Here is a 14,492-nt window from a genome sequence, read left to right on the forward strand (position 1 = left end):
CCTTCCCTTCCCCACAGCACCTGTATATATGTATATATGGTTGTACATATTTATTACTCTATTTATTTATTTATTTATTTATTTATTTTGCTTGTACATTTCTATCCTACTTATTTTATTTTGTTGGTATGTTTGGTTCTGTTCTCTGTCTCCCCCTTTTAGACTGTGAGCCCACTGTTGGGTAGGGACTGTCTCTATGTGATGCCAATTTGTACTTCCCAAGCGCTTAGTACAGTGCTCTGCACATAGTAAGCGCTCAATAAATACGATTGATTGATTGATTGATTGATCAGAGCATTTTGAAGCCACCATCATCTCCTAGGGTTATGTGGCAGAGTCCTTTCACTACTCATCACTGAATAGCTCAGTTTGCTGTCCTCCTCTTTGAAGGCTATTTACCTCACCCTCTCCGTCTCTCACCTCCTCGTTTGAATCCTACCCCCTTAACTTAACTTCTCTGTGCCTCCGTTCCCTCATCTGTAAAATGGGGATTAAGCCTGTGAGCCCATGCAGGACAGGGACTTTGTCCAGCCTGATTAGCTTGTACCTAACCCAGCGCTTAGTAGAGTGCCTAGCACATAGTGTAAGTGCTTAGCAAATACCATTTAAAAAAAAAAGACTTTAGATCCCTGGCCTTGGCCACCCTCTGAAACCAAATTAGACACGCCCATGCTGCAATTTAAGAGTTGACTAAGGAATGCAGTCATGATGTTGACCTCGGGTTTTAACCTGAAAAATGTCTTCATTTCTTAGTTTTTCTATTTCTGCAGTAGAATTCTGTTATCATTATATGGGAATGTATTCACATTTAGTGGCCCACAAAGCACTTATAATTATGTATTTTCAAAATAAACCTAATTCAGCCAATCGGCCAGTTGGCGACTTGATAAAATCAATAACTATTCTTTGGCAAGACTCCTTGGCCTTCTAAGTAACTAATTAATAAAACCTTATCATTTGAGTCCTGTTTAAACAAATAAGACCCATATCTGCCCCCACTCAGGGGCCTGAATCAGAAGGAACTGGGTTCTAATCCCAGCTCTGCCACGTGTCTGCTGTGTGACCTTGGGCAAGTCACTTCACATCTCGGTCCCTCAGTTCCCTTATCTATAAAATAAAATGGGGATTAAGACTGTGAGCCCCATGTGGGATAGAGATTGTGCCCAACCTGATTACCTTGTATCTACCCCAGCACTTAGAACAGTGCGTGCCAAATAGTAAGCGCTTAACAAATACCATCATCATCATCTAAATTTATCTTTGATGTTCCATTGTTTACAGAGGAAATGCTCAACTCTTTTTAAGCATTTTAAAGGAAAAATGATATGCTTCTAGTAAAACATAAATTGAAATACCTTTTTTTAAAAGCGATCTTTCTGGCCACTACATTGTTTTCCTTTACCGGAACTTAAACCAGAATGATAACAAATCCAATATCACCACAGCTTCTTCCCAGAAAAGCTATATTTGGAAGTTTAAGGTTGGCTGGCTTGTAAATCAGTGTTTCTTAGGGGCTTGGAAACAGTGGCTCAGTTGTTTCATTCCAGAATAGGTATATCCCAAGTGTAAAGGTGAAATGTTTTACCCAGAAGGAAATGCAAATTTCATTCTTCACTTAGGTGCTTCCACCCTCCTCTCAACATATTGATAAATGCAAATGCCACAAATTTTGCCCAGGGTGAGTTTTAATTCAGCTATCGGATGTGCCTCAAAAATGCCCTAGATACTAAATGTTTACTCCGAAATGCTATTTGGAATAAATAGGGAGAAATAAGAAGAAGAAGGTTACTGTTCAGAGGGTTGTTCTCACACAATTTTGAAGGGAAAAACACACCACTTACTGAAATGGTGCCAGTTTTCATTGAAGAAAAGGAGTTGCAGCCCAGAAGTGACATCATAAGCATCAGTGATATTTATCGAGTGCTTACTATCAGTCAGTCAATCGTATTTATTTAGCACTTACTGTGTGGAGAGCACTGTTATAATAATAATAATAATGGCATTTATTAAGCACTTACTATGTGCAAAGCACTGTTCTAAGCACTGGGGAGGTTACAAGATGATCAGGTTGTCCCACGGGAGGCTCACAGTCTTAATCCCCATTTTACAGATGAGGTAACTGAGGCACAGAGAAGTTAAGTAACTTGCCCAGAGTCATGACAGCTGACAGTTGGCAGAGCCGGGATTTGAACCCATGACCTCTGACTCCAAAGCCCGGGATCTTTCCACTGCGCCATGCTGCTTGGGGTAACAGAGTAGGCAAACATATTCCCTGCCCACAGCGAACTTACAGTCTAGAGGGGGAGGCGGACATGAATATAAATAAATAAATGAATAAATCACGGATATGGATGTAAGTGCTGTGGGGCTGAGGGAGGGGAGGACATCAAATGCCCAAAGGTCACAGATCCAAGTGCATAGATGACACAGAAGGGAGAGAGAGCCACGGAAAAGCGGGCTTAATTGGAAAGGTGGGAGAGATGGCACCTTAATAATGCTTGGACGGTGGGAAGAGTGATGTCTGGTATAATAATAATAATGATGGTGTCTGTTAAGTGCTTACTATGTGCAAAGCACTGTTCTAAGCGCCTGATATATAAGGGGGCGGTAAGGGAGAGGGAGGGGAGTTCCAGGCTAGGGGGCAGGATGTGGGAAAGGGATCAGCGGTGAGATAGACGAAATTGGGGCACAGTAAGTAAGATGACGCTAGAGGAGTGAAGTGTCTGGGCTGGGCTGGAGTAGGAGATCAGTGAGTTGATACAAGTGGAATGTAAAGAAGGGTCCATACATTATATACCTGGTGGCTAATTCTGGGTGCCCCCCTCTCAGGATCATACCTGAAGAGTTTCTAGTACTCTAATAATAATAATAATAATGGCATTTATTAAGTGCTTACTATGTGTAAAGCACTATTCTAAGCGCTGGGGAGGTTACAAGGTGATCAGGTTGGCCCCCAGGGTGCTCACAGTCTTAATCCCCATTTTCCAGTTGAGGTAACAGGCACAGAGAAGTTAAGTGACTTGCCCAAAGTCACACAGCTGACAATCGGCAGAGCCGGAATTCGAACCCATGACCTATGACTCCAAAGCCCGTACTCTTTCCACTGAGCCACGCTGCTTCTGACTCTACCGACTATGGGAGGGAGAGACAAGCAGAGGCATACGCATTCCATTCCTAGCTTGGACAGTGGCTACTGAGTGGAGAAGGCAATCTGCTACAAGTCAAAACTCACCCATGCTGGGCAGCAGCACCGTGGGAGAGAGTCAAGGGCATAGACTCTAGTCGACTGCGCAGAAGAAGGCAGTGGTAAAGCACTTAGGGATTTTTACCAAGAACACTGTATGGCTACACTACCAGAATGATTGCAGATGGAGATGTGGTGTTCTAGGAGAGATGTGTGTCACTTCGGGGTTGGAAACAACTCAACAGACTGAGGCAAGGCAATTCTGGGTGCATTTGCCCATTCACCCCTCTAGACTGAAAACTCCTGGCAGGCAGGGAACATGGCTATGGACCCTGTTATATTGTACTCTCCCAAGCGCTTAGTACAGTGCTCTGCACACAGTAGATTCTCAATAAAGACCATTGATTGATTGTCGGAATTAGTAGGCTTGATATGCTCCTGGAAGTTATGAAAAACGTACCTGTGAAGAAACTACAAGCTAATTGAAATTTAGCTGAAAGGTGTTCCTCAGCATCTCCCATTCAAGGGCTCTTGAACTTCTGTTGACCTTATTGCCCTTTATCAGTCAGTCAGTCGTATTTATTGAGCATTTACTGTGTACAGAGCACTGTACTAAGCGCTTGGGAGAGTACAGTGCAACAATAAACGGACACATTCCCTACCCATACCCTGCATCTCACCCACTTGGCGAATCATGTGACTCAACTGCCTCTAATGATGGGGCTGCACCAATTGAAATCATTATCTTGTGTACAGTCAGAGTTATCCTGGTATAGATTCCAGGTGTCATTAGATCTTTATGACTAAGTAGTTAAAGGTGAAAGCAGGCCTGGACTCAGTGCCCCTTAGGGATTATTTAAATAGCATCCATACAGGATGTTGGAGGAGCGCCAGTTAAAGAAGTAGGACACAAATGTTTTCCTTGCTAAGTTTGCTGGTTGCTATGTAATTTACAAAGAAATTATAGTTTTCCCTCTGCCCCCTCTCTCTTATTGGGTCAAAGAACTTTGGAGCTAATGAGCCCAATTCTGGCATCTAAATTTACTCCCTGGGAGGAAATTGCAGGCGCTGAGAGAAGCGCTCTTGCTTTCTGATAGCCAGAATCCGCTTACTGGATTGCTGCATCCATGGGGCACCTGGTGTTGCACTGTGATGCAGGGGGCCCTAGTGGTCCAAAAAGGCTACCACTCCTTCCCATGGAGGTGCCAGAACCAAGAATTTGAGTCACCAGGGCAGGCTTACACTCCCAAGAACTTTGTACAGTGCTTTGCACTCAGTAAGCACTAAGTAAATTCATTTGATTATATTTATTCTGTGCTTACTGTGTGTAGAGCACTGTATTAAGTGCTTGAGCGAGGACAATACAGCAATAAACAGACACATTTCCTGCCCACAACGAGCTAATGTATGAATGATCTCCCTAGCTGGTTTCAAAAGAATATCTGATGACCTCTCAGCAGCATGAAGGTGGTAACAGTGGATTCATTTGCTTTTTTTATGGTACTTGTTAAGCGCTTACTATGTGATAATGACGATGATGTTGGTATTAAGCATTTACTAAGTGTCAAGCACTGTTCTGAAGTGCTGGGGTAGATACAGCTAATCAGTCCCTGTCCCCTATAGGGCTCACAGTCTTACTCCCCATTTTACAGATGAGGTAACAGGCCCAGAAAAGTGAAGTGACTTGTCTAAAACCACACGACAGACAAGTGGTGGAGCTGGGGTTAGAACCCAGGTTCTTCTGCCTCCCAAGCCCATGCTCTCTCCACTAGGCCTTGCTGCTTCTCACGTTGAAAGGACCCCAAATAGCTGAGGGTGTTACTCCACAGAACCCCATTTTGGCCTACCTGTTGTAGCTGTGACTTGTCATTTCTTTGTCCAGAAACCTCAGCAGCAACAACAAAAAAATGATTTAGAGAGAAGAGAAATGAAAACCACTAGATTGTTAGCTCCCTGAAGGCTGGATCATGTCCCAAATGCTTAGTAGAATTCTCTAAACAGAATTAGTGGTCAATAAATGCTATTAATTGATTGAAGAAAATATGGAGGAAGACCATGGTATCACTGCTGCTTGAGGAAGAATCTGTGAAGTCCCCTCACCGTCTTCCTGTTTAATCCAGAAATGACCCAATTCCAGCAGCAGGTTATGTTTCTGTAGAGTTTCCGACAGATTTTTCTGTTCATTGATAGACCAGCACTCTAAGAAACTCGATTGTTCGCAGTTTCCATGCTAGTTCTGAGCCCAGATCTAAGTTCTTTATCATCTTCTGAGTAAGCCAAGCTTCCTAGTCGCACTGGGAGTTTGGGGGTGGGTTGAAGAATGAGCTTAATGACAGCGGAAGACAAGATTTGATTTTATTGTCACGGGAGAAGTATCCTTGTTTCAGCAGGGACTGGAAAAGGAATCGCAAGAGTGCCTATTTAGACTTATGTTCTTTGCCCCAGCCCACCTCCGCCCCCCAGGATGGAATAAACACAGAGATTGTGATTCCGATTTGGTTATCTACAGTCGACGGAATTTCATTTTCAAAAATTGAGTTCTTTTTCCTCTACCATTTTTTCTTTTCCTCTGTAGGAGCCAAATGTAAATCTAAATTTTTTCTATGGTCTTTCTATTCCTCTCTCTAGACGTCAAGCCCTCAAACATGTTGGTGAACACGAGAGGACAGGTCAAGTTGTGCGATTTCGGAGTTAGCACTCAGGTAGAACTCTGTCTCTCTACCTTGTCTCACCCTCCAACACACACCCTTCTCATTCAACCTCTCCCGTCCCCGCTTTCTTTTCTCTTCATTTTTTTCCCCTTTTCCTCCTTCCTTCAGTGAAAATCACCTAGCTGCCAGACAGACAGAACCTTAGTTTACTTTCCATGGCTGGGAGGGTGTAATTCATTTTTTAATCTCCAACTGGGCTTTCTTCATCAGAATATGATTGTTCATTGTTTAATGACAGGAAAAACTGCCGATATTGTAATTACTACTGACGAATGGCAAACTTCATTAATATGCAGCTCTGATATGAAAGCGTTTGGGCCAGACAAAAGGGAGGGCAAAGAGAGTGCTGTGCCTGGGGAGTCCAACTGGCCCACAATAAAAATTAATATTGGGAGCAACAATGGCAGGGAGCCATTACAATGTGAAGCACAAATTTTAATTAATTTCCATTTGGGGCCTCCCCCGAGAACCCCGGCAAGAGTGACCCCAAGCGCGGGCTGTGATGTGGATTTGAATTGCAGCCACCTTTCCTCTCAGCCAAACACGGAGACCAGAGGGAAGGTCAGCGTGGCATTATGAGTTGTCAGAGTCCGTTATCCCTCCAGCAGATTTAGCGTCTGCTTCATCCTAGAGTAATGTTGGGCGCTCCGCGAGCCTTCTGACTCCAAAATGAGCATGGTCAGATTTCTACTTCCAGTTGATTTCTTCTCTCTTTTTTCTTTTTAAGTATCAAACCAGTTTGGGAGTAGCGGAGCTTTAAATGTCCCATGTAACGGAGTCGTTTTAGTTTGTCTGCTATAAAACGTAATGCTGCACTCGTTTAAATCGGAAGCCGGATTGCAAAGGAAAAAGAGATTTAATCATTTTTAATGTCTCTGTAGATAAATTTGTTCCCTTTTACGTCATTTTTGGTTGATTGATAAGCATGATGTGTGTGAGTTAAATGAGAAATAATTGCCCATTTTATTTCCACATTATCATTATATTGTTCTCAAAGACGGTTTTGTCTCTCGTAGCTGGTGAATTCCATAGCCAAGACGTACGTCGGGACGAACGCTTATATGGCAGTAAGTGGGCACATTTAATCGGGAGTCTTTATCTCTCGATACTTGATCTCTCGATACTGCTTTGATATGTGGAATTCTAGAATTCAAATCCTGGACATTTTTCCCAACATGTCATAAATGACTACGGTCAGTAACAATTCTAGTCATAAATCTTTCCCAAAGTTGCTGAAGCTCCCACCCTGACTTTTTGCCAGTAGGGACTTAACGAGGTATTGCTGTGTGTCGGAAACCATTGACTAAAGGTAATATTGAGGTATAATCCTGTAGGAGAATTGCTCAGTATTCTACACTGGCTTCTCTGGAGCAGTGATGAGCACATTTCACAATGTTGCCCTACTTCAGACCTTAAACAAACCTTCGTCACCTTATCGAGAAAAACATAAAGAAGGCCAAATAATTTTGCTTTCAGTAATGCAGCCTGCCAGTTGAGGCCACATCTGTCTTTGAAAGAGGTTAGGATCCTCTGACTTTTCTCGTCTTATGCTGTCGAGTCATCTCCAACCCATAGCGACTCCGTGGACATATCTCTCCCGGAACGCCCCGCCTCCATCCACGATTGTTCTGGCAGTGGATCTGTAGCGTTTTCTTGGTCAAAATCTGGAAGTGGTTTATCATTGCCTTCTTCCGCACAGTCTGCTTGAGTCTCCGCCCTTCACTCTCTCCCATGTCGCTGCTGCCCAACACAGGTGAGTTTGGACTTGTAGCAGATTGCCTTCCACTCACTAGCCACTGCCTAAATTAGAAATGAAATGGGCATGCCTCTGCTGGAATCTCTCTCCTGAAGTCAAGACTGTTAGAGTACCGGAAACCCTCAAAATGATCAACTTCTCAATGCACACCCTGTTCTCAGTAGCTTTAAATTGTTCTAATAATGTAATTGCGTTATGAACAAATCCAGATTACAGTTGGCCTTCCCCAGCATACATTAAAGAAAGACTTTTTTTTCCCCCCCAGCATACATTAAAGAAAGACCTGTGTTTCCCCTTATCATTTATGAGTGAATGTGAGGCATCCATTCGTTAATTGAAAAAGTAAGGAGTAAAATATTTGAAATGTCACATTTGATTTGCAGTGGTAAAATTGCCTTACTTGTTGGCTGAATGAATCCTGGTGATAAGATTTACAGTTCAGGTGTAGAAAATCAAGGTAACCAAAAATGATAACTTCTTAGGGAAAACCTTTATGTTTGAAGTATTTGACCTCTCTCCAGATGAACACCCACATTTTAACTCCAATAGAAAGATTTCGGAAGAATGTGAATTACGGCCTGAGCGTCTATTCAAGGAAGACCTTTTGTCAATAGAAGCTCAGTCTGCCAGTCAGTTTAAACAAGGACAAGGCCAAGTAGCAGTAGTAATCATAGTAATAATAATAGTAATAATATTTGTTAAGCACTTACTCTGTGTCAAGCACTGTTCTGAGGGCTGGGGTAGGTATAGGCTAATCAGGTTGGACACAATCCCTGTCCCACAAGGGGCTCACAGTCTTAATCCCCATTTTACAAATAAAGTAACTGAGGCCCAGAGAAGTCAAGTGACTTGGCCAAGGTCACACAGCAGACAAGTGGGGGAGTCAGAATTAGAACCCACGACCTTCTGAATCCCAGGCCCATGCTCTGTCCCCTTTGCCATGTTGCTACTCTGAGAATGAGGATAAGGAAGATGGAGTCTTTTTTTCCTAGACCCAGGAAGAGCCCATGAAATCACTCAAGTCTTTAGAAACAGAAAGTTGTGTACATCTACTAAGCTGGTGGTAGAGTTATTGCTTTGTTTCCATCCCTGTGAACATTTAAAATTATTCATGTTACTAACATCTGTTTTGGGTTCAGGAAATCCCACAGGAAACCAGTGTTTCATGGACTTGGGGATTTCAGGCACTTTTCTCCCCTTGTGATTCTTGACCTCTGAATGAGGTCCTTCAATATTGCAGGATACAAAAAGAATTGGTGCTGGTGAAGTAGACAGCGTGTGGATTTTTTTATTTTTTTAAATTATTCCTTCAGGTTGCTGTACATACTTCAGATGTCGGTTTAATTTGTCGGGGTGGGGAGTGGTGGAGAGACACGTTAATCCATTTACCAATTAGTTTGTTCACTTAGCTATCTTTCTGGCTGTTGGGCTGTCGTGACATAGAGATGCTGAAATAGTGTATTGAAAATTCCAGACAATTCTTGAATGATTTAACAAAATAACCCCCTTGGGATTTGCTCCATCCATTGATATATAGTCTCTAAATCTCATGGCCTTGTTCTAATAGCTAAAGAGAGAGAATTGTCTCATATTTCTCTATTATTAGACCCTAAACCTTTAAATTCCTGCATAAATCTTGTGGGGGGAGGGCGGTTGAATCGGAGTTTCACAGTTTCTTATCATTCATAATAAAAACCTGGTAGAATTGTATTTAAACCTTTTTGCAGGTGCTTTTACATGTTATTTTTTTTCCTCTCCTTTATTAGCCATTCTTCCTCATGGGCAGTAACAGTCAGAGCAGAGAGGCAGCAACCCCGGCTTTAGCCCTTAATTGCAAAGTGTCCATCCAACCCAGCCGATCATGAGCCTATTTTGGTTTGTGTGGGTTTTGGGGGGCAGGCTTTTTTAGTTTCAAGAAGGAGGTGGGCTCAGAAGCACTGCTCCAGGGCGTCGAAGACTGTCAGGATAGATTGCGAATGGAAAGCGGGCCTCCCTGGGACTTTACATCTGCCTCACTGGCTTGGGCGTTGGAGCCAAGCCCCGTTCTACCTCCCGAATGCCACATGGAGCTTGCTACCTGGTTGTGCGGTGCATCACTGCCCGAGCTCTACATCCCTACCGCAATCTCGGCTGGTCCGCTTATTGCGAGGATCATTTCGCTGACGAGAGCCTGTCACAACCGTGTCCACTAGGAGCTTCTCTACATCTGCCACCTGATATCCGTGCTGGAACACAAGCGCTCATTTTGTTCATCCTCCGCTTTCCAATTATTCTCCATTTTCGGGGGATAAAATGTTGGCTTTTTTGGTTTTGTTTCCAGTGGGTGAAGGAAATGAATGTGTTTAATCTTGGAGTTCCTGGACTGGCAGAACCTAAACGCTTAGTATGCTGCTCTGGACACAGAAGGTGCTCAATAAATACGATCGACTGACTGTACATGGGTCGGCCTATCGCATGCTGCTGTAGGTTGATGAACTGATCACCCCATTGAAGGGTGTGAATAACAATAATAGTAATTGTGGTATTCGTTAAGCACTTACTATGTGCCAGGCACTGTTCTGAGCGCTGGGGTAGACACAAGATAATTGGATTTGACACAGTCCCTGTCCCACTTAGGGCTCACAGTCTTAATCCCCATTTTACAGATGAGGGAATTGAGGCACAGAGGATTTAAGTGACATGCCCAAGGTCACACAGCGGACAAGTGGCAGAGTTGGGATTAGAACCCACGTCCTTCTGACTCCTAGGCCTATGTTCTTTCCACTATGCCACACTGCTTCTGCCATGTAATGCTATTGTTTTATTTTCATAAATGGCTGTCTGGCAAGTTCTTATGCTAATCCCATTTATTGATAGTTCATTTTAGGGTGCACCGAGAGAGACTCTCATGTTATGTAAATAATGTGATTCATTTTGTCCCAGATAGTGAACTTGTTCTAAGGAGATTTAGCCCTGCTTATTATTATTGTTCTGCTATTGTGGTTTAGCATGATGCATACGTAATAAAATCTCCACCCTTCTAGGCCAGGACTTTTATTTAACCCTTAAGCTCCTTTCATTCAAAACCTACAACTGGCAGCACCCCCCTCCAAGTCATCATACCCATGGACCATTTGAACTTGCTGGAATTTATTTAGAGAGGGCGTGAGGTTATTATGACTTAGAAATTGAAGCTGGAGGCTTTTCTGGGGGTGGGGCAACAGGTGGGCTTCTAAGAAGCACAGAGGTAGTCATGTGACAACCCTCTCAAATCCAACAGATGATCCCCTCCCCACCTTCAAAGTCTTTTTGAAGGCACATCTTCTCCAAGAGGCCTTTCCTGACTAAGCTCACTATGGAGAGTACGCTATAACAGTTAACAGGCACATTCCCTGCCCATGAGCTTACAGTCCAGAGGAGGAGGCAGACATTATAAATTACAGATATCTACATAAGCACCACGGGGCCTGGAGCGGGGGAATGAATAAAGGGAGCAACTCAGGGCGATGCAGAAGGGAGTGAGAGAAGAGGAAAGGAGGGCTTAGCCAGGGACACCCTCTTGAAGGACTTGGGCCTTCAGTAAGCCCTTGAAACAGGGGAGAGTAGTTGTCTGTTGAATATAAGGAGAGAGGGCATTCCAGGCCAGAGGCAGGACGTGGGCAAGAGTCCTATGGCGAGATAGATGAGATTGAGCTGCAGTGAGAAGGTTAGCATTAGAGGAGCGAAGTGTGGGATTATTTACCCCAGCACTTAATACAGTGACTGGCACATGGCTACCATAAAAAAGTGTGTCCCATGGCTATAGTTCTAGACTGTGAGCCCGTTGTTATGTAGGGACCGTCTCCATATGTTGCTCTGTACAAAGTAAGTGCTCAATAAATACGATTGAATACAGTTCCTGGTGATTGGGCAGAAAAGATAATTACAGATGGGAGATGGCTGCAGTAATATGCCCACAAGCATTTGGGAGGAGCAGGAACAGCAGAGATGTCAGGCCTTCTCTGCACCATCCAGCAAGGGGTAGCAGGAGAATTCATTCATTTATTCAGTTGTATTTATTGAGTACTCGCCATGTACAGAGCACTGTATTAAGCACTTGGGAGAGTACAATAGAAATATAAACAGATAAATTCCCTCTCCACAACAAGCTTAAGGCACAAATGGCCCAGAAGTACAAGCACATGTCTTTGGTAAGGCTCCTCGAGTCAGCGTGGTAAGTGGAAATCCCAACGAGGGCTGGGGTCTTTATTGCTGCAGTTAGCTTGTGAAAGCACAAAATAATAATAATAGTAATAATGGTATTTGTAAAGTGCTTATAAAGCAGCCTGGGCCCAGTTGATAGAGCATGGGCCTGGGCGTCAAAAGGTCATGGGTTCTAATCCCGGCTCTGCCATTTGTCTGCTTTGTGACCTTGGGCAAGTCACTTCATTTCTCTGGGCCCCTCATCCTTAAACAAGGGATTAAGATTGTGAGCCCTATGTGGGACGGGAACTGTATCCAGCCCGATTATCTTGCATCTACCCCAGTGCTTAGAATAGTGCCTGGTATATACTAAGTGCTTAACAAATACTATAATTATTATCCTTATTATTGTTATATGCCAAGCACTGTTCCAAGTACTGGGGTAAATACAAGGCAGTCAGATTGGACACATTCCCTGTCCCCCATGGGGTTCACAGACTTAATCCCCATTTTACAGATAAGGGAACTGAGGCCCAGAAAAGTGAAGTGACTTGCCCAAGGTAGTGCCATCAGCCTCTTCCAGGCACTCCCCTCTGCTCGTCGGCGGTCCCAGCTCTGCAGCCATATTGGAACGGGAGACCCTAAGGATAGAAATCCGAAAGGACAAAGTCGCTCCCCGACATTCCGGCACAGGGAGAGCGGGAATGAGAAACAATGGCCCCTCACGTGCAGGGCTGAAGCTACCCAGCAGTGCACAGCCTAGTAAACCCTGGAGAGCTTGGCCTTCCTGACACAGCAGAATTCAAAGGGAAAAAGAGAATATGGCACGCTGCTCACCAGGAATTCTAAACATCTTTCCCAATCCAGCGTTCGGTTATTTTCCCTACCAAGTGACTAACAGTCTTGATTGAGCCTGATTGTAGCAACTTCCCAGACTCTAAAAAGACTTCTGTTTCTTCTCTTTTAGCCTGAAAGAATTTCAGGGGAACAGTATGGAATCCATTCCGATGTTTGGAGCTTAGGAATCTCTTTCATGGAGGTACGTTGGAAAGATGGTTTGGGGCTGGGAAATTTAGTCCCTGAGGGGTTAACCAGTAGGATCAAGAAGTCATGCCAGTAAGTTTAAGATTGAAATATTTTTCACGAGTGAGACTCAAATTCTACTTTAGAACAATTCTCAATCCATCTAAATTTTTTGCTGTATTTAGAATGGACTCATTCTGATGAAGACCTGATCATGGGGTGTTGGAGGAAAATTCCTGCCAAGTTATTTACCCAGTTTTATATATGTATATATATATATATATATATATATATATAATAGTATTTGTTAAGCGCTTACTATGTGCCAAGCCCTGTTCTAAGCACGGGAGTAGATACAGGGTAATCAGGTTGTCCCATGTGGGCTCTCAGTCTTCATTCCCATTTTATAGATAAGGGAACTGAGGCACAGAGAAGTTAAGTGACTTGCCCAAAGTCACACAGCTGATAAGCGGCACAGCTGGGATTAAAACCCACAACGTCTGACTCCCAAGCCCAGGCTCTTTCCACTAAGCCACGGTTCTTGTCAGTTCTGCTCACTGGGTATTGGATACTCATTACTGCTTTGGAAACGGTTTCTCACACCTTTGGTTCCAAAGTAGACGTCCACGTGGCTGCTCTTTGGGGTTTTGGATGTGGTTTTTTTTTGTTTTGTTTTGTTTTTCTCCAGTAGAAAAGAGCTTTTTAAGTAATGGGTCAAAGAAGAAGCCTTGGTGACAGTGCCCATCTCACCAACTTTTTGAGTCAATTATGTGGCTTGAAATCGACCAATTCTTGCCTGCAGTCAGAGATGTAAGAAACCCTCTTGAGATTCCCTTTTGCCCTTGCAAAAGAAATCTTTAATTTCTCTATTTCTATCGACCGCATGGTTTGAGGGGTCATTTTACGAAGGGGCGTCAAAGAGAGAAGCCTATCTTGGCAGAGGCTTTTGTAATTATAGGCAAACTCAGAATTGAAGGTGTCATTTCACCAGCTCCAAAGTTAGGGCTCATGTCCTGCTCGATAGCAATAAATTGCAGCACTTAAAGATTAACCATTGATGCCCCAAACTTTGGTTCTTTTATTGTTTTGACAATTCTGGCACTCTGTTCATTTTAAAACGTATTAAAGCCATCATCAACAACATCTAAAAACTCTTAGTAGTAGTAGTAGTATTTATTAACCACTTGCTGTGTGCAGAGCACTTTACTAAGTGTTGAGAAAGAATACACAGTGATCAATCAGTCAATCCGTGGTTATTTATTGAGCGCTTAATGCCTGCAGAGCACCATACTAAGCTCTTGGGGGAGTACAGTGTAGCAGAACTGGTAGGCACATTTCCTGCCCGCAAGGAGCTTCAGTCTAGATGGGGAGACAGACATTAATATAAATAAATACATTACAGATGTGGCTATAGATAATTAGAGAAGCGGTGGGTAGAGCATGGGCCTGGGAGTCTGAAGGACCTGGGTTCTAATCCCAGCTCCACCACTTGTCTCCTGTGTGACTTCTCTGTGCCTCGGTTACGTCGTCTGTAAAATGGGGATTAAGATTGTGAGCCCCATATGGGACAGAGAAGGTATCCAACCTACTTTGTATCTACCCCAGCGCTCAGTACAGGGCCTGGCGCATAGTAAGCGCTTAGCAGATACCATAATTA

At 43.5% G+C, this 14,492-nt stretch overlaps 1 protein-coding gene across 2 annotated transcripts in view; it reads left to right on the forward strand.

The window, feature by feature from the left end:
- Window positions 1-14,492, forward strand: part of MAP2K5 (mitogen-activated protein kinase kinase 5) — a 241,509-nt gene that overhangs the window by 123,294 nt on the left and 103,723 nt on the right. For both annotated transcript variants that reach the window (XM_038767364.1, XM_038767365.1), the window contains exons 14-16: window positions 5,813-5,886; window positions 6,912-6,962; window positions 12,780-12,851. In XM_038767364.1, the coding sequence (XP_038623292.1) occupies window positions 5,813-5,886; window positions 6,912-6,962; window positions 12,780-12,851 (197 nt within the window). The remainder of the gene's footprint in view (window positions 1-5,812; window positions 5,887-6,911; window positions 6,963-12,779; window positions 12,852-14,492) is intronic.

The sequence above is a fragment of the Tachyglossus aculeatus genome, chromosome 26 (assembly GCF_015852505.1).
Source record: "Tachyglossus aculeatus isolate mTacAcu1 chromosome 26, mTacAcu1.pri, whole genome shotgun sequence".
In the NCBI taxonomy this organism is placed as follows: Eukaryota; Metazoa; Chordata; class Mammalia; order Monotremata; family Tachyglossidae; genus Tachyglossus; species Tachyglossus aculeatus.